The following is a 24,825-nucleotide window of genomic DNA, read 5'->3' on the forward strand; positions in this document are numbered from 1 at the left end:
TTGTTGTTGGAAAGAGAAGACCTTAGTGTACCCAATGATGTGCTTTGGTTAAGTCACATGACATGCTGTGTTTTTCTGTAGCATGATTTCTGACAGACTGGCGTTTATTGTAAGTAATTGCCAAATGCAGATGTAAACGTCAATAAAAACAAAGGATCAAATTTTGTCAGATCCACAAAAAAATCTGAAACATCACCTCCAGTAAGTTATGATGACATTCACAACAAAAAAAAAATGTTTATCAAATTCTTACAATATTGTTTGTTTTTAATAATATTCAGCAAAAAAAGAATGAATAAATGAAAGCTGTTGGAATATGAGTTGTTGAAAAGTATGTGTAAGATGTCATTTATGAGTTCTGTGTTCAAGCATATAATACTGCAACACCAATTAAATCATTTCAAACAACAAAATTATTATTTATAAGGAAAGTTCTCCATTTGAAATATCTAAGTTAGATCCACTGTTGGACATAGTTGCCGTATGGCAACATTTCATAAAGCACGTTAACAAAATAAATTTTTCAAAAAGATTTTTTACAGCACTTCAAGTTAAGCCATTTTAAGAAAAGAAAAACAGTCAAATATATAATAGATTTATCATAATGCGTGCGGTAGAGGGTTAAGGAGGCTAATAATATTTACCCTTGACTTTAAAACCTTAAATGGTTTTAAAATAATTTAAAACTGCTTTTATTCTAGCCGAAATAAGAGAAAAATACAATAGGAATTACTGTGAAAAATTCCTTGCTCTGTTAGGCCACATTTGGAAAAAATTAAATTAAATTCACAGGAGGGCAAATAATTTTGATTTCACCTTCATATTTTTGTTAACTCTTAAAAAGCCAGTAGATGTTGAGTTGTATTTCATAAATCCACAATTTCAGCTAAAAAAAATTTATTATTATCTGCTGGAGACAAAAAAAAAGTCAAATAACTCTTAAATAACTCTTAAAACTTTTCACTTTTGGGTGTAATTTCCTTTTAAGTAATTGTGAAATTCTATCGTTGACATTGAGTGTTGTTGACATTGCAACAAAGACTCAATGCATCACTAATTTCCTCCTTCAATAGTCTCTCTCTTACACACACACGCACACACACACACGCACACACGCACACACACACATTAACTTGTGACTTGAAGCCGTGTAGTGCCTGGCAGCAGGAACAGAGTCTCCAGTCAGCGGCATTATGAGTAGCTGTAACCCACAAGTGCTTGTTCAGAGATCTCAGGAAGCCAGAAAGCTGGCGTATTGTCCTTACAGCAAGTTCAGGGTGGGAGCAGCTGTTTTAACAAGCGATGGAACTGTATTCACAGGTGAGGAAACTCTTTTTATTATACAATTAAGTGTTCTTACTGCATAAATGTCACAATCTACAAATACTGTGCATGTTTAACCGTTAGGAAATGTTTTTAAAAGGAGCCTGTTGACTTTGAAATTCGTACATAAATGACCCGCTTTCACTAAACCTCTAAAATAAAGCGTCAACATTAAATTTAAATCCTTAAAACTATTTACTTATTTAGCTATTTATCATGAAGAAACAACCTCATTAACCCTGTGAATGTTTAGGTGTGTGTGTGTGTGTGTGTGTGTGTGTGTGTGTGTGTGTGTGTGTGTGTGTGTGTGTGTGTGTGTGTATGTGCGCGTGTGTGTGCGTATTCTTTACCTTTGTATTCGTTACAGTGTGGAGACCAAATGTCCCAGTGTAGCTATACCAGTAAATTTTGACCCCATGAAGACCATTTTCGGAAAAAACGGATCATGAATCACACAGAAATAAGTCATTTGAAAATGTAAAAAAAGCAGATGTTTCCTATGAGGGTTGGGTTAGGGGGACATAATATACAGTCTGTACAGTACAAACATCGTTACATTACATCTATAGGAAGTCACGATAAAGATAGCTGTACAAGTGTGTGTGTTGGAGTGTGCGTGCCAATAGTTTTTGTGATGCATAAATAGTTTTACAGCTGGCAGGTCAAATTGATCCTAAGGACAACAGTTGTACCCTATTGAGCACAGCCTTCACGAAAGAACGTAATTAGAAAGTGATTTTGTTAATGCTAATTAAATTTTGCTAATGTTGGCGACATTTTAGAAAAAGTCACCAAATTTCATGTTGAAAAAACAATGTCAAGGGTTTATTTCTGTAGTTAAAATGGTGCCTGGGTCATTTTTTATCCTGTAAGTCAACAGGAGGGTTAAAAGAAGACTCATGCTCACCAAGGCCGGAGTTATTTCATTACAAATAATTGTTTATTTATGAAAAAAGGATAATTGGATGGATGGATGGATGGAAAAAATAGACAGACGGATGAATGGATGGAAAAAATAGACAGACGGATGGATGGATGGATGGAAAAAATAGACAAACGGATGGATGGATGGATGGATGGAAAAATGGATGGATGGATGGATGGATGGATGGATGGATGGATGGATGGATGGATGGATGGATGGATTGATGGATGGATGGATGAGTGGAAAAATAGACAGACGGACGGACGGAGATAGATAGATAGATAGATAGATAGATAGATAGATAGATAGATAGATAGATAGATAGATAGATAGATAGATAGATAGATAGATAGATAGATAGATAGATAGATAGATAGATAGATAGATGGATGGATGGATGGATGGATGGAAAGAGATGAATGGATGAAAAGATATATGGATGGATGGATGGATGGATGGAAAGAGATGAATGGATGAAAAGATATATGGATGGATGGATGGATGGATGGATGGATGGATGGATGGATGGATGGATGGACGGACGGACGGACGGACAGACGGATGGATGGATGGATAGATAGAGTATTCATGATCCTCAAGAAACCAGTCCAATATGGTGAATTTGTGTTTAGAAGAGTAAAAAAATTGCAGTTATTTGCTAAATTAAATAAATATAGTGAAACATTATAAAAACTATAAATATAGTGTGAAAACTATTCATGAACTGATACTTACTGAAGTGACTTTATGTATATAGAAAGCATATATTTACATTTTACCAGTGTCAGCAAAGTGTTGAATTTTATATTTCAGAAACTCCTGTGTGAAAATAAAATGTCAAAATATAGGTAAAACATTTTTCATCATCATCCACACAACACAACATGTATTAATGTAAAAATAAAACAACATACGTAATATTTATATACAAGTATCAGTGATCTGGCTGATGTGCTCCTTAACAAGCTATCGAGTTACATGAGCTAGCTATTGAGCTACCAAGCTACATAGTACATCTTTCAAGAAAGAACAACAATAAAATCAAAAATAATTTGGTTTATTATTTATTTATTAGTTATTGCTTACCTCTTAACATGCTCACTGTTGGTCTGCTCCATCAAAATATAATTTAATCAATGGCTTTGTTGAGATGCTTAGAGTCAATTCTCTTAAAATAAACATGAAGCCATCTTTCCTCGATTGTATTAGCTAATAATTATGTAAATATAAAATTATATAAATAAATATAGAAATACAATTCATTCCACAAATTAAGCCTAATAATTGCACTGGTTTGCTTAAAAAATAGGTGAAAGTTATATCTTGATTTTATTAGCAAAATGTACTCAATATTTTATAACAAATCCAGAATATATTTTTTTAAAGAAAATATGCACATAATTTTTAATGACCACATCAGTTTTTTATGAAAATTACAAGCCTCAAGATTCATTTTTACAGTGTATTGAAAAACATTTTGAAGAAAAATGGGTAAAAACCTTTATGGTTTAAAGCAGGGAGTCAAACTCAATTCCTGGAGGGCCGCAACTCTGAACAGTTTAGTTCCAACCCTGCTTCAACGCACTTACCTGTAGGTTTCTAAAAAGCCTGAAGGACTCAATTAGTTTGATCCGGTGTGTTTAATTAGGGTTGAAACTAAACTGTGCAGGGCTGAGGCCCTCCAGGAATTGGGTTTGACATCCCTCCTTTAAAGGATAATAGCTAAGTGAAAAGTATTGACAATAAATCAGTATTTTGTATGTCATCAAATCATTTTTGTTACATTATTATTGTTGACATTTTATTGATTAGACATTTAAATCAAGGTTGTATGATGCTCCTTATTTTAGTTCCAGAAGAGAAAAAACAGAGTTAAGTATAAAATCATTTTTTTAAAATAATAATTATATTAATTCTTTTGATGCTTTAAAATTCCATCATTTTTGACCCCCCACTATCCAATAAAAGTTTACAAGCAGGAAGGCAAACAGATAATACAAGCCATATCAATTGGTATAAAGATCTGATTTGCTCTTAACAGGTTGTAATGTAGAGAATGCATGTTACACCGCTGGATTGTGTGCTGAAAGGACTGCCATCTCAAAAGCTGTGTCAGAGGGACACACCACCTTCAAAGCCATCGCAATCGCCAGGTATTTCAAGAGCACATGTGGTATAAATACAATCTGTTCATTCAGTCTTTAATATTATTCCTGTCTGCTCTTCTGTGTATAGTGACCTTGAAGATCGCTTTATTTCTCCATGCGGAGCCTGCAGGCAATTCATGAGAGAGGTCGGTTCTTCTGAAAATACAATTATGCATTTATGACATTTAGAAATATGTGACCATGGCCCACAAAACCAATCATAAGGGTCATTTTTGGGAAATTGAGGTTTATGCATCACCTAGCAGCTGAATAAATAGGTTTTCCCTTGATTTATTTGATTTGTCTGGATAGGATCATGTTTGACTGAGAGATATTAGTATCTTATTAATATTATAAATTCATTCATTTTCCTTCCGCTTAGTCCCTTTAGCATTATTGATATATTAGCATAATATAAATCTGGAATCTGAGGGTTCAAAAAAATCAAAATATTAAGAAAATGACTTTGTAAGGTCCCCTGGCAAGCTAATTAATATGCAAGGTTAACCTTTTTTCTGCAGAATCTGCTAACTCGCAGCAGTTTGCCAGTAACTTACTGTAAGTCAGTTACAGCAAAAATACTGTCTTTACTTTTACAGCACCATTTATCTTGCTGTTTATGTATTTACACTACTGTAAAATATACACTAACTTTCACAATGTAACTTTAAAATACAGCAACATACTGCACATACAAAAATCATTAACAGTGCATGTGATGACGTGTGATGTGTGACACAACTTGAACTAAAACCATATGTAGAAATTCGCTAAGCTCTGCTCGAAGTCATTAAATGTCACTAGATGACATCATGCATTATTTTGCATATTCCTGATGTCATCACATTCAACTATTTCTCTTTTATTATTAATTTATTTGTTATTTATGTTTGATACGCTTTATATATATATATATATATATATATATATATATATATATATATATATATATATATATATATATATATATATATATATATATATATATTCAAAAAATGACTCAAGAACTACTTTTGAGCAAACTACTACATAAAATTGAGTTAAAACAACACAATACTCTATTGTTTTATGTTCAATCCACTTTGCTTTGTAAAAACGAATGTTAACTTAATTCCTTCTTGTTGTCCCAACACAAATTGATTGGGTATGTATGTAAATTTAATCAAATTTATTATTGTTTTAATATTGTATATTAGTGTAGTGTATTTACAGTAATCTCTCAAATCTAATAAACTCAGATAAGGGCAGAAACTGGTGCTAATAAAGTCTGTGATTTGTGAACAATATAAGCGTAAGAGAAGAGTAAATGATAAAATTGTATTGTTAAATTAAAAACAACACTGTAAAAATAGCTGGGTTCCACTCTTTCCTTTGTTTTGTCTCAACACAAATCGATTAAGTTCCAAAAAACAACAATTAAATTGTCACAAAAAAAAACTCAAGAATTCGGTTGTTTCAGATTATTTAAAATAAGTAGTTTGTACAAGCAGCAAAAATCTTTACCTTTTTTTGAGTGAAAGGAGAAGCAAAGGTTTGACTTTACCAGGGAAATACCTCACACTTGCTGCTAAATCATATGCATCACTAGCAACATATTAAGAAGAGCAGAAACAGTATCATACGGACACAATAAAGTCTTTAGTAACAGCAAAAAAAGTTACATTTGTAGCTAGATTTTTTTGCTAGTCGCATTTTTGAAAATCTGTCACTACAGAGGTCTGAAATGTCACTAAATATAGTCGCTAAGTTGGCAACACTAACTGAAATATATAGACAGAACGGAGCATAGAGTAGCTCCTCCCCCCTTGTAAACAGCCAGTAGCGTTTCGTTTTTCGACTGAAAATTTGATTAGAAACTGAAGTGTGATGTCAAAAAACATTGTTGATCCATTTAGGCGGAAGTGACAATCTACAAGCTTTAAATGTTTACATCTAATGAGAATATTCTTCCTAATGAGAATTTTGTCACTGTTTTGGAGCACACTAGCTTAAAGATATCCATAAAGGTCCCGTTACAATTAAAGTACAGTTTTTTAGACGTTAAAATCAGTATTGTTTGTTTTTAGGATATCTATAGTACAGACCAAAATGGTGAGAACATTTGTGTTTAGAAGATATAAAAGGGATATAAGCATGTAAAGCTTGTAGTTTGTCACCTCCGCCTAAATGAATCAACATTTAATTAAATTTTAATTTAACATGTCAATTAAATTTTTCAGTTTCTCATCAAGTCGTGACCAATCAAATGCTCTCTAGTATCTGAAGTGCCCCGCCCCCTTCAAGAAGTATCGCATTTGACCTGCTTTAGCTCAACCACTCTCACTGGCAGAGCGGTCATAAAACAAAACGCTATTGGCTGCTTTATAAAAAGGGGAGGAGCTACACTATGTCCCACCCGTTCTTCGTTGGTTTTCGGTTAAGATTATATCAAACATCAAAAAACAGTGCACATTTCAGCACTTCACGGGACCTTTAAGACTAACATACTGATGCTTGCATCTAAAAATCATTATTTTAAATACACAAAGTTGTCAGATTACGCTCTTAGCATTGCATAAAAAGCTTTGATATATTTACACAAGAAACATTATGAAATATTTGAATATCACACTAACTGTACCAAAAAAAAAAGAAAAAAAAGAAAAAAAAAATACTAATACTACTAATACTCCCTTCTTAGACTTTACAGACCTGAAACTTGCCTATAGCACTTATTCTTTGTTGCTCTTAGTTGTGAAAATTGCTTCCTTGTCCTCATTTGTAAGTCACTTTGGATAAAAGCGTCTGCTAAATGACTAAATGACTAAATGTAAAATGTAAATGTAAAAATGTATTTCATGGAACATGATCTTTACTGTGGTTTTTGGCAATGTATTGTTGTCTATTCTTACAAATATACATGTGCAACATAAGACTGTTTTGTGGTCATACAGTATTTGCTATCCTTTTCAAATCTGCAGTCGCTCATCAGTCAGAGCCAAATGATGAGTCAACTTGCGTTAGGTAATATGTGTTTGTGAAATGTGGGTGTGACTGAACAAAAAGCACAGAATTACTAAAGAGTAATTCATGCGCAAATTATTGTTCACCTTACGTTGATCTCTCTGCATCTGTCTTTTCCAGTTTGGCTCACAGTGGGATGTTTACTTGTCAAAAACTGATGGATCGTTCAAACAGATGACAGTGGAGGAGCTTCTGCCATGTTCATTTGGCCCAGATGACCTGAGAGCAAGAGAAAACCCTTAAAATGTTACAATAATATTTAATGAATGCATAAACTAATAAATAATTACCATCTTCTGAAGTGTAGTCAGGTTAATAATTGACTTAAAGGTGCTGTATGTAGGTTTTTGACTCTTCTGAAGCATAAAAATACCATGTTTGTATATATTTAAGAAATATGCTAAGTGAACATTCTTGTTTATCTGAAAAACAATGCTGAAGTCAGATATTCTGCTTGAAAATGTGCATTACATGCCAGAACGCTGTCATTGTTTTGGTTCTTTTATCCCGCCCACTGATGTATGACGTATCTTAGTCAATGATGCATCTCAGTCATTCAGTCAGGAAGATTCTCAAAGTGTACATCCATGAAGGAATTGCGACCTCCGGTGGACAATAGCAGACTCCAAAATGGGATGCAGATTCAGAGTTCCACATGAGTTTATTATATAGCAAATAATATAAATTTTACAGACGTAAACATTAGGTGTAGCAGGTTACATTGTGATCGCTTCCCAACAACACGCTGTGTGATGAGATAAGCAGTAACACAGATACGACAGAAATTTAAATGCAGCCATTCAGAAGCACAAAATAGTGCACTTACTGCACTCCAGCGAAATGATAAGGTTAAAATCTAATTAAATAATAATTAAATGTACATGCTAAATCACTTATATGTGTTGGTTTGCACTGAGTCATAGTTATAAAGTTCAATTTCAAACAGTTAATTTTATTTTCAGGATCTGAGGTGAACTGCCGCTGCTGCTTTTAGTAGTATAGCAATAAATATCTAGTATAAAGGCATTTAAAATCACATTGTTAGCATTTAACACCGAATAAAGCTGATATAACTATTGTCAGTTTATCCTGTTGTTCAGCTGCAAGAAATAGAAGCTTTTATTTAGAGCATGGTTTAAATCAGCCTTCAGGCTCAACAGTTAGGCACACTTCTGTTGGTGTCGTGAAATCTGGCAACATGGGCTTGCGTGTGTTTAAAACAGGGACTAAAATGCTTAGTTCAACCACTGGGTGTCAAACTTGAAAGCTGCACCTTTAATGTAATAGTTTTTTTTATTGAATATTTATATTAAAATATCAGGTAAATTATCTCTGTAAATCGCTCAATTAACAATCACCATAAAAATTCAGGCTCTTAAAGACCTTAAACAAAAAAAAAAGGAAACTATTTAATGTTTTAAAGCGAATGTGCAAAATAGATATTTTTATTGTATTGAACCTTTGAATTGTATACCATTATTCCACAATTAAAATATGTGTTGTCTAATAAGAATAATTTTAATCTGAAGAATTGGGGATTAACAATTGACTTAGCTGACTCAATAAATAATGCCATTATTTATTGAGCTTATATGGAATATAAACAATCTCGACTTTAATGTGAAATAGGTTTCTTTCAGCTTTTATTTTGAAGGCTTTCTCTTGAAATTTCTGGATTACCAATCAGGACAAACAAAAGAAACCCATTAAATATGAGTACATAAGCATATGAAGCAAATGTGTAGGAAAGTTAGATTTGAAATGATTTAAATATTTGATATTTTTGCATATATTTTACTATTTAAAAAGGGAAATGGGTCATCTAAAAACAGTAATTTTATACTGAACTGTTGTGAGGTTAGTTAGACTTAGTGTCATTTTCTTTTTAAATCGAAAATGTATTTTAAACGTCACCTGTCTTGACTTTTATTGTGAAATACATTTCGTTATGTCTTTTTTAATGTATTAATAATCAACATGTATTGTGTCTCATAAAAGATGGCCACGTAATGAATGAAGTTTGTAGAATTAAAAAAAATGTAATGCACGAAATATAAGTATGGTTGCATTATTTCACACAATAAATAAATAAATAAATAAATAAATAAATAAATAAATAAATAAATAAATAAATAAATTTGAAGTTTTTGAGTAACTCATGTTGTGAACCTGGACCAGAAAACCAGTATTATGGATTTGTACATAATCTGAAAGTTGAACAAATACACTTAGTTTTACATGTATAACGTAATGTGTTTTGTTTTAGCTATGCATATAACTAATCAAAATAAAGTTTTTATATATTTACAGTATGAAATTTACTAAATGTCACAGTGCATCATAAAACTGATTTTGTAATATTTTTACAAAATATATTTTTGTAAACCTTATTGACTTTTATTGTGAAATAATTTCCTTTCAGCTTTTATTTTGAAACCTCCGAAAAGCATTTCAACGACCAATCAGCGTTACATAAACAACACTACCCTTGAAGAATGTAAGGAGAAGTTAGGTCCGTAAAAGCCTTCAGATTTCCTCTCATAGTCAATATTAATTCTCTATTTGGCTCAAAATGTCAGTAAAGCATGTTCTCAGCCGAGGGCTGGAGCTGGGCAGGTCGGTTTTCCAGCTGGGACTTCTCAAACCTGCCGGTCGGATCGCAGCGAAGTTCCGCGGTGAGAGGCTGCGTGTGTCCCGGCCGACCCACACCGCCCAGCCGCAGACTTTTCTGCCCGGCCGGTACCGCTTCTTCAGGTTGTCTGTCAGCGGGCTGGCCGCGCAGCTCCAGTCCGGAGCTTTCAGGAGAGTGATTGGAGGAGGGTCTGCCAGAAACAGGGCGGTTTTCCTGGCGTTTGGGGTGGGTTTGGGTCTGATTGAACAGGAGCAGGAGGAGGACAGAACCAGTGCTGCTCTGTGTCAGGAGATACAGGTGACAAACTGCTGTATATGAAATAATGATGATGATGAACTGTACATTAATTATGCAGTTAATTCCTAAGGAATGTACGAGCTGTAAATAAATAAATATATTAGTGTAAATAAAAACGTGTTCTTAGAATTATAAAAAAAATTGTCAAAAGCATTCATTTTAAACTAATGGTAAATAAAAAAAAAAAAGTTATTTGGGTATAACATCAACGTTACGTAAAAACAACTAATGATAAAATTCTTAATTATATTTTAATGAATAATTACTTTATTATGCATTATAATTATAGTGCATTACTATTGATATTGGTATTAAAAATAATAATTGTTATTTTTAACGTACATTTATTATCAATAGAAATATTGCAATAATAAATATCATTAGTAATAATAATAACAATAATTCTAATTATCTTCTTTATTAATTATAAAATTTATAAATGCATAAAAATAGTGATATTTTTGATAAAATCTATGAAAATATTTGTACAATTGTAAATAGATAATAATAATAATAATGATTGACAAATTTATTAAATTTATTACATTCACATTTTGTTATAATATTACCTGTTAAATAGACTTCTTTTTTTTTTTTTGCTTTAGATAAAACCATGTTCTAAGTGCACGCATGCAAATACATGCAAATGTACTTCTGAATGTCAATAAACACGATCAGGTTTGCAGTGGAAATCATCTTTACCACAAGTACCAATGCAAATAGAATGGTGATGGTTTAAAAATATTTTGCAAATTACATTTATAGTGCATTTATAAAGTGAGTGCAAGCAACTGTATGCAGAATACAATTTCTCCATTCTTATAAATATTTCAGTAAACTAATGAAAAATTCCCCTGCTGTGAAAAAAACCTTTTCACACTGTTTTTCATTGTAGGCTGTATTCAGAAAGAAGAAGTTTCAGAGCCTTCCGAAGCCCTTTACATCCGGCTACAGGCTGGAAGATTATGTGATTGGGAAACAGATCGGGAAAGGTTGTAACGCAGCTGTTTATGAGGCTGCGGCTCCATTTGCTCCTCCTGTAGAGAGTAAGAAGTGTTCATTGGTGGAACTGAACCCGAAAGAAGCTGAAGATGATAATAAGAAAGAAGAACCGCTTCGACTTTCTGCTTCACCAAGCTTTCCTTTGGCAATGAAGATGATGTGGAACATTGGGGTAAGAATTTAGAACATTTTAGCATTATTAAAGAGTTAGTTCAGCTAAAAATGAAAATATTGTTATTAATTACTCATCCTCATTTTGTTCCAATGACCCAAGACCTTCATTCATCTTCTGAACACAAATTAAGATATTTTAGATTAAATTTGACACCTCCCTCATCCTCCATAGACAGCAATGATCCTGAGAAACTCATACAAAGCTCCAAGAGCACCTTTGTGTGTCAAAGAAAAAAATAATAATAAATAAATATAATCATAATTAAACTTCTTCCAAATCAGGTTACTTAAATTTCAGAGACATGAAGTCAAGGCCTGGAAAGTTCTTAAAAACAAACATAGGTGCTTGAAAGTGCTTGAATTTATAGTTGACAATTGTACTGTGCTGCTTTCAAAAACTGAACAAAAAAAAGAAAAAAAAAAGAAATTTGTCTTTTAAAAAATCTAAATTTAAATCTTATACAAGAATTATGACAAACAATATATTTTATTAATACTTTTTCAATATTTGTGATAATGTTTATGATGTTAAAAAGATTATGATGACATTTTAATGTAAATATTAAGTGTAAGTGAAATGTCAAGTACAGAAAGGACTTTTATCACGCTATATATGCTGGTGTGTGAATCACAAATTTGCTCTATTTCAAATTATTACTGATATCCAGGGTGCCTGCAAGGTCCTAAAAAGTCTTAAAATCACTGAAATATTGTCTTGTAGGTCTTAAATCATTTTAATCAGGTCTTATTTTTCCAGTCATCCAATCAGCAACAATAAAACCTTTAACAAGTCAAATTTATTAACTCAATTTTTTTTTACTCTTTTTATACAACTAGAGTTTACTTATTTTGACACATTATTTAAAAATTGTGGCTAAGAAATAACAACATTAGATTTTTTTTGGAGGGGACCATAAAAATCTTTTCTACTGGCTGTTAGAAAAAAATGCTTAATTTTTAACCCCATATAAGTTTGAAAATTCATATTCATGATGGTCTTAAAATGGTCTTAAAATCATCTTAAATCTATCTGATTTTGTAACCTTGAATTTAACAAGTCCTAAATTTGGTGTCCATGAAAGAGCGGGAACTCTGATTTTCATAATGTGATACCGTCCCGTAGGCTGGTTCATCAAGTGATGCCATCCTCCGCTCGATGTCCATGGAGTTAGTTCCTTCATGCCCACAAGCTTTAAGAAAAGAGCAAGGAGAGCTGACTTTGAACGGGTAGGTTGTGACTTTAGTGGAGCCACACGGTCCTGAAATAGACTGAATGATTGCAGTGGCTTTGCTATTTTTGCAGGCACTTTGGAGCGGTGCCCAAACGACTGAGCGCTCATCCCAACGTGATCACAGTGTACCGGGCCTTCACTGCGGAGGTGCCGCTGCTGCCTGGAGCTCGCGAGGAGTATCCTGATGTCCTGCCGACCCGACTCAATCCACATGGTTTAGGCAGTAACCGTACACTGTTCCTGGTCATGAAGAAGTGAGGAAACATGAAAACACACTGATGATAATAGTAAATCTAGCTGCAAGCAGCGATTACGGGGCCAAGCACATAATGAACATCTTTTACTTATTTTGGATTTTTTAGGAAACTATTTTAACGTTGCACAATTTATACAATTTAAAACTTAAAAAAATAATTATAATAAAATTATAAAATTAATTGTTTAAATTTATAATTAAAATGAGTTTCAAATGCAGTACACAACCTGATGAGCTTCAAATGCACTGCGGAGCCTGATGAGCTTTTTTTCACTGTTCCTGGTAATAAAAAAGTGAGAAAACATGAAAACACTATGATATTATATATTTAGAATAAAAAAATTAATTAGTTGAAAGATTACTAAAATAACAATGTATGATAAATATACATTTAGGCCTAATCCCAGTTCTGTTTTCATAACCCTACCCCTTCCCCTTTCCCTTGGTCCTTGAAACAGAATTAGAAAATTTACCCCTAAGAAATGGGACAGCACTACAGCACCTGCACACGTCATCATATGCCATCGCGATCTTTTGCTTCATATGAGATCAGACAATCACGATTGCTGTAGCTATTCCTGTTTCATAATTTTTTGGTATTTATCTACAGGAAAATCGCTGAAGACATATATCATGTTATCATAACCATACAATGTGGCAATAAGCTCGTAACTGTACTGTTCATTTACACATTGGCCACATTCATCTATGTAAACACACGAAGACAACACTAACATTATGGCAGACACTGTAAAAAGGTCATTCCTAACCACTAGACTTTTCTGACAGGGTATTCCAGTGTCATTGAGTGTCAGAATGTTGTGGGACTGCTGTACAGGAGTTATTAGGAAACACTAACGCGGTTATGAATATAATAAAACATTTGCTTCTTTGTTGTAAAAATTTGAAATAATGACAAAAAATACTAATTTGTGCTTCTCCTGACTTTTCTGAAATTTTCGTACCCCTTGGTTTCGAGTGTGGTCCTGAAAAATCTCAGTTTGAAGGGGTATCTAGTCCTTCCGCTTAGCTCTATGTCCTCAAGCTAAAGAGAATTGGGACACCCCTTCATATGAATACGCAAAACGAGGGGTAAGGTACAGGACTAACGGGTAGAATTGTGATTGGGCCTTAGTTTAACAGTAAATTATTTATTACTATATTTTCTATTATTTAATTATTATTATTATTATTATTATTAACAATAGTAATTTAGTTAACAAATATTTAATAAATAAATTGAATAATATAAATAAATTATTAAATTATTATAATTATTTGTTTACTTAATAAATTATTATAAAAACTAAATAAAATTTAAATACGTAAAGTAAGTACATGATTATTAATTAAAATAAGTAATAATTTGTTTGTATTTTTTTGTGATTGCTAGAAATGACATCAAATCAACTGCTTTTTTATTTAACACACAGACATGTATATATACGTGTTTGTGTATTTGTATATATGTGTATTTCTATGTATGTATTTATTTATTTAAAGCATTTTATTGTAAAATGATAACAAATAATATCAATAAAAGATGATGAGAATTATTGCTATTTACTAATAAATTAATAAAAACAATAATGCTTAATAATGAATGATAATTTTTATGATTGATTTACCTTTAAAATGTAATAAGTCATAATAAGTAATTTAAATGCTACTTATAGTGCATTTAAACAAACAAAAAGATCATTAATTAGTACTACTACTAATTATTGTCATGTTATTTATTTATATACATTTCTCCTAAACAGAATATAAATTGTTTACTTGACCCCAAAGAAAACTTTAGTAGTTCTGTCATATTGAATGCGATTAAGCCATTGCACTCATTTTTTGATGGATAATGCTTGTGGTATATTTATAAACACTTTTTATCCTATAAACCCTGATTGATGTTGCAGTTACCCCTGCACCCTGCGGCAGTACCTGGAGGTGTGTGTGCCAAAGCGCACGCAGGCCTCGCTCATGTTCCTGCAGCTGCTGGAGGGAGTGGATCATCTGTGCAGACAAAACATCGCTCACAGAGACCTCAAATCAGACAACATCCTCCTGGAGTTCGACAACAGTAAGAGCTCAGAGACTCTGTGTTTGCCATGCACTTTTCACACAGCTAGATGTAAACACTGTGTTTTTGTTTTAAAGCTGGGTGTCCTAGGCTGGTGATCACTGACTTTGGCTGCTGTCTAGCAGAGGATTCAGGCCTCAAACTGCCTTTCAGCAGCTGGTGGGTGAACAGAGGGGGAAACTCCTGTCTGATGGCACCTGAGGTGAGAAATTGCTGGGATGGACGCTTCACCTTTCCGTGTTTCTTTTCAGCAGCATAGGCCCAATCCCAGTTCTACCCCTCGTTTTGTGCGTTCCCGTGAAGGGGTTAGGAGTGTTCCAATTCTCTTTAAAGGGTCATGAAACACCAAAACACATTTTTTGAGCTGTTGACAGTCGTATATGTGTCCCACACTGCTAAAAACACTATTAGGACACCTATATTTCACTAAAAAGTGTAAATTGGTTGTTTTTGCATTATTTCAAGCAAATTTGTACTTCCGGTTTGAAACGAATTTTTGAAGCTGCGTCACGGTGATGACATAATAGCGTGTATTCCAGCGTGCAGACTGGACGTCTGTGCCAGAGTGTGTCTTATTACGTCTTACAGTGTGATGCATTAATGCATGAGTAAGGCTTGGTTCAAACCAATCAGCACGCTCCATTGTGCAACTTCATTAATATTCATTACTGTCACAGTGTTTAGACGACAGAGACGCCACGTTGCGTTGGCAAAACAAGCGTGAAGTGTTGCTTTTATAGTTTGCTGCCGTTAAGTTTTGTTTTCATTTTCTCTTTGTGAGAGCGCAGCTGGAGTCACGCGTGGATTAACAGTGTACGCGACGCTCGACAACAATAACTTACGTGTCTAAGGCGGATTATTGTTTACCTGAGAGCTGTTCTCATCTGCAAACGCTGAGATCCGGATTCGCTTGTAGTCTTCTCTTCATAAAGACGCGGCTCTAGTTGCTGGTGATTGTCCTGTCTCTACAGATTTGGTAAGTGAGCGACCAGTGCTCTTTGTTTATTCAGTTTGTTCGTATCGAACTAAGTTAACTATTGCACCGAGTGTAAACATGTTAGCACCACAACCAAACTTTAACCTCGTGTAGGGTTTTTACCGCATTTTGTGACCGGAATAACACACGCGGCTTTCTGACGCTACCTGCCGTGTGCATCTAAGTTTCCGGGAAATGCGGAGGGTTTTTTTCTCTCATTCGCCGTGCGGTATCAAACATTGCATGAAAAATACACACTTAGAGCAGTTCCTCGAATCAAATATCTTGTTTGTCGCAAGGGGCATGAATGAATTCCCTGAATCAAAGAGCCAAACTGCAGTTAAAGTCCAACATTTAATAATTTGGCAAATAATTTGACTACAGATGTCCATGTAAACAGTCACTTTCTCCTCTGTGTGTGTGTTTTGACTCTGAAACTCAGCGCGCCCAAATAGACACTCCCACATTATGCCTCTTTTCTTCCTCCGACACTCCCCCCTAAGCAGAGCTGGACACGCCCACTTTTCTGACTTTTTCCAAAGTAGAGGTGTGAAAACACCCTGCTGAAACGAGGGGGTTTCATGACCCTTTAACTTTAAGGCGTATGGCTAAGGGCAAGGGGAAGATCAAAGATTTTTCAGGACCACACTTGAAACCAAGAGGTAAGAAAATTTCTCAAAATACACCAGCCACACCTGCACCCAAAAGTAAGGAGATCCACAAATAAGTATTTTTATCATTATTACGAATTTTTACTACAAACAAGCACATGTTTTAATATATTCATAACCGCGTTTGTGTTTTACCATCATACTTAAAAATAAAAACACTAAATTTCGCGATCTATAATCCCTAATCATAACTCTTGTACAGCAGTACCACAAAATTCTGACACTCGATGACACTCCAATGCCCTGTCAGAAAAGTCTAGTGGCTGGGAATGAGCTTTTTACAGTGTCTGTTATAATGTTAATGTTGTTTTGTTGTGTTTACAGTACATAAATGAATATGGCCACTATCTAAATGCACAGTACAGTTATGATCTTATTGCCACATTATAACATTATGATAACATGATGTATGCCTTCAGTGATTTCCTGAAGATAAATACCTAAAAATAGCACAACTGGAATAACTACAGCAGTCGGGATCATCTGATCTCATATGAAGCAAGAGATCGCGATGACATATGATGACGTGTGCAGGTGCTGTAGTGCTTTCCCAATTCTTAGGGGTAAATTTTGAAGCCCTTCCCCTTAACACTCATTTTTAAGGGCCAAGGGGAAGGGGTACAAAAATAGAATTGGGATTGGGCCTTAGAGTGCAGTGAATGGGAGAGAACAAAAAAATTAACAATGACTTTTTTACAATAAAATTTACTAAAATAAAGAAAGAAAAACTCCACAATGGTGTTATCAAGACTTTCAGAAAAAAAGTGTGAGACTGATAACGGCAGCCAGAAGAGAGAATAACGTCAAATTTACTGTCATGCTCCCATAAACACAACTTTACTAACACCTTGCATAAGAGGTAATTTTTTTTTTTTTTGTAATTTGATGCAAAGATAATATAATGCATATAAATGTGTATATATTTTTTATCTAAATATTACATTTTCAAGGATCTAAGTTGTTGATGACCATTTAATGCGTCATAACCAAATTGTTTTTTCTGCTTTAAGGAGCATTGTGAATTTAAAATATATCAGCATTTACTATATTTTATTATTACTAAATTAGACATTAGATTATTATGATATTTCACAATATTAATGATTTTATTGTAGATCAACTAAAGTGGATCAGAGCGGGGTCTTAATAAGCAGAAAAGTTTTATGTTGGAACTTTTCAACTTTAGTGTTGTTCTAAGAGTTTAGTTTAGTTTATTCTGTTTTTCTTAATTAAAATGGATTTTGAATTTGCAAAATTTACAATTTTTCCAAATCTGTACATTTAAAATAAATGGAGTGACTTGGAGTAACGATTGATGACCAACTAAACTTCTCTGACCACATTTCTAGAACTGCTCGATCGTGCAGATTTGCACTCTATAACATCAGAAAGATCCGACCCTTCTTATCTGAACATGCAGCTCAACTCCTTGTTCAAGCTCTTGTTCTCTCCAAACTGGATTACTGCAACTCTCTACTAGCTGGGCTTCCAGCTAACTCTATCAAACCTCTTCAGCTGCTCCAGAATGCAGCAGCACGAGTTGTCTTCAATGAACCTAAACGAGCACATGTCACTCCGCTGCTAGTCCGTTTGCACTGGCTGCCAGTTGCTGCTCGCATCAAATTCAAAACTCTGATGTTTGCCTACAAAGTGACTTCTGGCCTAGCACCTTCTTATCTGCACTCACTTCTGCAGATCTATGTGCCCTCCAGAAACTTGCGTTCTGTGAATCAACGTCGCCTCGTGGTTCCATCCCAAAGAGGGAAAAAATCACTTTCGCGAACGCTCACGCTCAATCTGCCCAGTTGGTGGAATGAACTCCCTAACTGCATCAGAACAGCGGAGTCACTCGCTATTTTCAAGAAACGACTAAAAACTCAACTATTTAGTCTCCACTTCACTTCCTAATCTGCAATTGCCTCTTTGAATATCACACTAACTGTACAAAAAAAAAAAAAAACTACTAATACTTCCCTTAGACTTTACAGACCTGAAACTTGCCTTTAGTACTTATTCATTGTTGCTCTTAGTTGTGTAAATTGCTTCCTTGTCCTCATTTGTAAGTCGCTTTGGATAAAAGCGTCTGCTAAATGACTAAATGTAAATGTAAATGTAAATAAATGGATGGATGCATGGATAGAGATATTCTTAGATTTTGTATTCATCAGTTTAAAATTATTAAACTTTTTATATTTAAAAATATCAATTGTGCAATAAATGTTCATGCATTACACTTTTTTGTGTTTTTAAGAGTCTCTAATGCTCACTAAGTGAAGTTTATTTATAAACTAATTTCCAGAGGATCTATTATTGCTAGTGGCTGGACCCGCATTACCCAATTCTCAATGCACCAATCAGATGACTCCTAAGCCACTACAAATACCCTGGGTGACGTATCACCACCATCTTCGCTTTGAAGAATCCCCCTTCCACCCCTACTCCTTCTCCTTCCTAGATGGGTGACACGGTGACCCAGTGCTTAGCACTGTAGCCTCACAGCAAGAACGTCTGTGGTTCCAGGCTGTACCAAACCAGCAGACGTTTCTGTGTGGAGTATGCACAATTCCCCGTGCTCACGTGGGTTTCCCGATTTCCTCCCACCGATCAAAAACATGCAACCTAAGTTTATTGACTAATCCAAATCAACACCATAGTCTTGCCCCTACCTAGTACCTATCTCTTTAAAAACAGCTACTATCTGCTCTTCAGCCATCATGACAGGGATGGCTCTCGAGATCTACCTTAGCTCAAACTCCCCTCTCACCTTACAAACGGGAGGGAGCCCCGGCTCGAGGATCTTATGAGCTCAGGGCTCTATCCCGGGACAGCATCCAAACAAGCTTCATTATCAATCATGAGCTAATTGTGAACTCTTGAAAGCTGTATTTATGATAATTTTGTTTAAGACTATTATTTGGTCTCCTGTAAAAATTGTATTTTTAAAAAATATTTCTCAAAACACACTTTAAACACACAGTAGTAGTTTAACTAATTTCTAATAACTAATATTTACATACATAATATTTAGTTATTTTACAAGATACTTAAGCTTAAGTGCAATTAAAAGGCTTAACTTGGTTAATCATGTTAACTAGGCAAGTTAGGTTAAAAAAAGGGAAGAGGGAAGTCTGGGGTTCTCTCCTGAGACTACCTCCCCACAACCCGGCCCTTGAAAAGTGGATAAAAATGAATAATATCGACCTTAGCAGTTAACAACCTTAGCATTTAGCAACCTTATATATATCCATAAGAAAAATATAATAGTCTTGCTCTGATGAAACATCCTTTATGCAAATTTGAAAATGTAATTTATTCAGAGATGAAGTGCATTGATGACTGATGATCTCCTATAGGTGTCCACGGCAGTGCCTGGTCCAGGGGTGGTGATTGATTACAGTAAAGCAGATGTGTGGGCTGTGGGAGCGATCGCTTATGAGCTCTTCGGTCAGCCAAACCCCTTCTACACACTGGAGAGTCGGAGTTACCAGGAAAAACAACTGCCTGCACTTCCTGCTGCTGCGCCTGATGACGTTCAGCTGGTGGTGAAGCTGCTGCTGCGCAAAAACCCTCATAAGGTACAGCATTCACCTGCAAACACCACCATGTTCATTTAGCCAATGTGTTTATAGCAGCTGTTTTACTTTGTGATATTAAGGTGATAATGTTTTGCTGGGAAAATAGCTAATTGGCCTAGAAATAGTTTTATTTTCGTTTTATTTAATTGGGGATTACTTGTAGTTCTTTAACTATTTTTATTCAAAACATAGGTGTTATATAAATAGGCTCTCGACAATATTTGCGGTATAAATTTATTATAATTGCGGTATAATTCATTTATGTATTTTTATTAATTTATTTTAAACATAATTTTTTATTAAATTATTTATCCTTTAATTTTTTATATAGTTTATTTAATTATTTATATAATCATTTAATTATTTACATTTTTTAATATTTTTATATAGTTTTTGCATTTACAAAGCTGAATTTCACAACCATTTGTTTAACATTAACTAATATCATTGTAAATAAATAAAATCAATATAATTGAAATATTTCAAGTTTATTTTAAGGCAGTGAATTCTGATTTCTATGAATATTTGGAAAGGCTTGCTCACTTTCTAATGTTAATTAGTTTTTTAAAATGTTTTTAAAATAAGATCTGTAAGACCAGGGCCTAAAATAAGACCTGTCATATTTTCATTCAAAGAATTGGAATACATTAAATGATAAAAAAATAAAATATTTGTTGTAGTTTATGAAGTTTTTAATTTAATAATAAATGCAGCTGTTTTACTTGAAATTTACGTGAAATTATGGTGGCAAAAAACCAAATGGGCTAGAAATAGTTTTATCTTCGTTTGATTTAATTGGGGATTACTTGTAGTTCTTTAACTATTTTTATTCAAAACATTGGTGAGTATTATATAAATAAGCTTACAATATTATTTGCGGTATAAATCTATACATTTTTTGTTTTATTTTTTATGAATTTATTTTAAACATTTGTATGAAATTAATTATCTTTATTTTTTATATATAGTTTATTTAATTATTTATATAATCATTTAATTATTTACATTTTTTTATATTTTTTTATATAGTTTTTGCATTTACAAAGCTCAGGAGAATTTCACAACCATGTGTTTGAATTACGTCAACTAATATCATTTTAATTAAATATAATCAATATAATTGAAATATTTTAAGTGTATTATAAGGCGATGAATTCTTATTTCTATGAATATTTGGAAAGCTTTGCTCGCATTCCAATGTTAATTTGTTTTAAATTGTTTTTAAAATAAGACCCGTCATATTTCATAATAATATTTGTTGTAGTTTATGAAGTTTTTAATTTAATAAGAAATTACGTCAACATTAAAATAATTGCATTGATGACTTATTTGAGACCAAAAAATAAATAAATAAATAGATTAAAAAATAGAGAAAATAAATAAGTCATAATAATCAGTCATATAAATAGTACTTAGTACTAAGACCTGTCAACCCCGACTGAGAAAATAAACCTGCCTATTAACTGATTTCATGTGACTCATTTATTCAATGACTGCAGCGGCCCAGTGCACGAGTGGCTGCTAATATCCTGCACATCAGTCTGTGGGGCCGGCGGGTGCTGGCGGGTCTGGACAAGGTCCAGATGGCAGAAATGATGGCTTGGCTGCAGTGTCAGTCTGCTGTTGTCCTCCTGAAGGGCCGTGGGCGAGACCAAAGCTCAGTGGAGGCTGAACTCCAGAGATCTTTCCTCGCCAACATCGAGCTGGAGGACCTGAGGACCGCTGTCAGCTTCTTGACCTACAAGCGCAAGCAGTGGAGATACCTGCTGATGTCTAACTCTCAGCCATAGTGTGTGTGTTTACTGTAGAAACAAGCACCTGTAATTGCCAAGAGTCTGTTTTTTAAATGTTTTTTTTTTTCAGTTCTTTTCTTAGACAGACTAAGCACTTTAGTTTTTAAAGACCACTAAAAGTGAGATTCCACTGTTAATTTTATTGGGATGCACTGAATTTTGGGTCTCCTTAAATTATCTGCTTAAAATGGCATTTTCAGTTTTTGGATAAAAAAAAGAAAAATGGTCAAAAATATAAACTAAACAAAAAGGCTATGCTGAAATTTTTATAGGTATCATTTAAGTTGTGTTATATTAAAAAAAAAGTCCTATAAAATTAATTATTCATTTATTTTATTTTCGGCTTAGTCCTTTTATTAATCTGGGGTCGCCACAGCGGAATGAACCGCCAACTTATCCAGCAAGTTTTCACGCAGCAGATGTCCTTCCAGCCAAAACCCAACTCTGGGAAACATCCACACACACATACACTCATACACTAAGGACAGTTTAGCCTACCCAATTCACCTGTACCGCATGTCTTTGGACTGTGGGGGAAACCGGAGCACCCGGAGGAAACCCACGCGAACGGGTTAACATGCAAACTCCACACAGAAACGCCAACTGAGCTGAGGCTCGAACCAGCGTCTTTTTTGCTGTGAGGCGACAGCATTACCTACTGCTCCACTGCTTTGCCTAAAATAACTTATTATATTGTTTAATGAAATAATTAGTGCCGGGCATAAATTAATCGCATGCAAAAACTAAGTTTTTTTTGATATCATATATGTGTGTGCTGTGTATATTTTGTGTATGTATAAATACACACATGCATGTATATTATATTGAATTATTACAATGATTTGTTTCAGTGTGTCCAACGTTTTTTGATTTCAGTGCGTCCTTATAATTCATTCAATCATTTTCAGTAGAACATTAAAGAAGATTTTTTCTATCATAATGTAGTCCCTGGCAATTCAGGAAGTGCAAATCAATGTCTTGTATCAACATTTTGCACTTTGAGAGGCCAAAATGCATACAGATACAGGCAAAACAAAATGAACACTCCGGAAGTTCATGCTCCGGATTATTCTGAATGCACTCTGGACCAGGCTGGGGATTAGCATGTGGCGTAATAATGTTCAGTTTCTTGGCTCAGTTTATCTCAGATTCCTCCAGTGTTCATTTGATGTTGCCTGTATGTGTTGTTTTGACTTTTAAAATGATGCTAATCATTAATGATTCCATGTTTTTAGCTTAAAAGCATCTTTAATGTTCTGCTGAAGATAAAAAAGTCACCTACAATCTTGCATGGTGTGAAGCTGAGTATATTAGTGGCAAATGTTCATTTTTGGGGGGTGAACTATCTCTTTATCGCTGAATTAATTGTGTGAAAATTTACGCATTTGCACTTTTCATGTTATCTAAGATCACTTTAAACTCTTTAACATAACAATACCAGCATATTTATATTAAGAGGTGATATTTATTTCAAAACAAAGCAGTACAAGCTGAAGCATAATGTAATGCATTAGACACACATTATATAACAGTAAGCACAATATTGCTTTTGAAAAGGGGATTCAAATAGGCAAGTTACGTTTCTGTTGGTATATTCAATGCATTTTTGATTGCGGCAAGAAATGCAGGCGTCGTTTACCAGATTTGTGATAATTTGGGTGATTGAAAAGGAATTAGTTTGATAAAAAATTTGAAGGGAATGATATTATAGGTGTGTTTTGATAAGATCCCTACTGACAATCTTTGGAAAAAAATGTTTAGATGAATTGTACAGTGCAAACAGGCAATGTGTAGTTAATGTAAAGTGAGTTTTGAATGCATGTTGATTTTATTGTGTATAATATGGAAAGCAGATGATGCTAAAAACAATAAAGAATTGATATTGTAAAGAACTAATGTTTTCTTGTCATATTGCATATTGTGTTAAAATAAGTTTGTTATTGATTGGCTATATTTGATGTTGCCCCAGCAGGGTAGTATATTTTAGTTTTTAATAATGGTTCATTTTAATAAATGCATTTTAAATTTGCCTTCATAGTTTATATTCCTTTCTATTTTGGTTAAGTTAATATTATTTCAAGCAGGTAATTTTCTATGTGGTTAGATTTTTTAAAAAAGGAAAATTGCGCTGAACACGTGGCTTCTGATAATGTATTGAGGTCTTATGATGCAAAATTGTTCTGTGCAAGAATTTGATCATTATTTACTTATTACCTCTAATCTACATACAGTCAGGAAAATGGTCCGTAGTGCATTCTTGATGGTCTGGAGTCTTGTTTTGCTTTTAAACATGGGTACACCCCTCAAATCTCTCATTTAAATTAGTTTTTTCTACAGGAAGCTATGCAATATTATATTTGGGCATATACATTAGTTTAGTCAGTACTGAAGCCAAATCTGGAGCTAATTGATCGAATATTAACTCCACCTCAAATAAAAAATAAAAATTAAATTAAATAATAATTTGGAAAAGAGGAAAAATCAAGAGATACAAAAAATAAAATGTGTAAAATGGTGTTGAAATTTGGTATTTTTAGCTATTTATTATTATTACCATGTAGTTTTTTTTATTGCAATATATATTCTATTTCTAAAGATGTTTGGTGACTAAAATATTATTTAAATAAATATATCTGTTAAAAAATCTTTTGTTGAAATGCTGCAAAATATATTACCTATGTACTGTGAAATGGAAAAAAAATTATACATTTTCAAAATGGATTTATGCTGAGCACTGCAGCA

The 24,825-nt window shown here is 33.7% G+C and overlaps 2 protein-coding genes across 2 annotated transcripts; both read left to right on the forward strand.

Annotated features, from left to right (window-relative positions):
• Positions 1-1,123: 1,123 nt before the first annotated feature.
• On the forward strand, positions 1,124-9,446 carry cdaa (cytidine deaminase a). Its single transcript, NM_001351715.1, is given in 4 exon segments — positions 1,124-1,320; positions 4,290-4,401; positions 4,484-4,541; positions 7,519-9,446. Coding segments are annotated over 4 exon segments (420 nt in total). The 5' UTR covers positions 1,124-1,193; the 3' UTR covers positions 7,642-9,446.
• A 412-nt stretch (positions 9,447-9,858) lies between these two features.
• On the forward strand, positions 9,859-22,300 carry pink1 (PTEN induced kinase 1). Its single transcript, NM_001008628.1, is given in 8 exon segments — positions 9,859-10,327; positions 11,223-11,501; positions 12,627-12,730; positions 12,807-12,989; positions 14,905-15,068; positions 15,146-15,270; positions 20,069-20,290; positions 21,790-22,300. Coding segments are annotated over 8 exon segments (1,725 nt in total). The 5' UTR covers positions 9,859-9,970; the 3' UTR covers positions 22,081-22,300.
• Positions 22,301-24,825: the final 2,525 nt, after the last annotated feature.

The sequence above is a fragment of the Danio rerio genome, chromosome 23 (assembly GCF_049306965.1).
Source record: "Danio rerio strain Tuebingen ecotype United States chromosome 23, GRCz12tu, whole genome shotgun sequence".
Taxonomy (NCBI): Eukaryota; Metazoa; Chordata; class Actinopteri; order Cypriniformes; family Danionidae; genus Danio; species Danio rerio.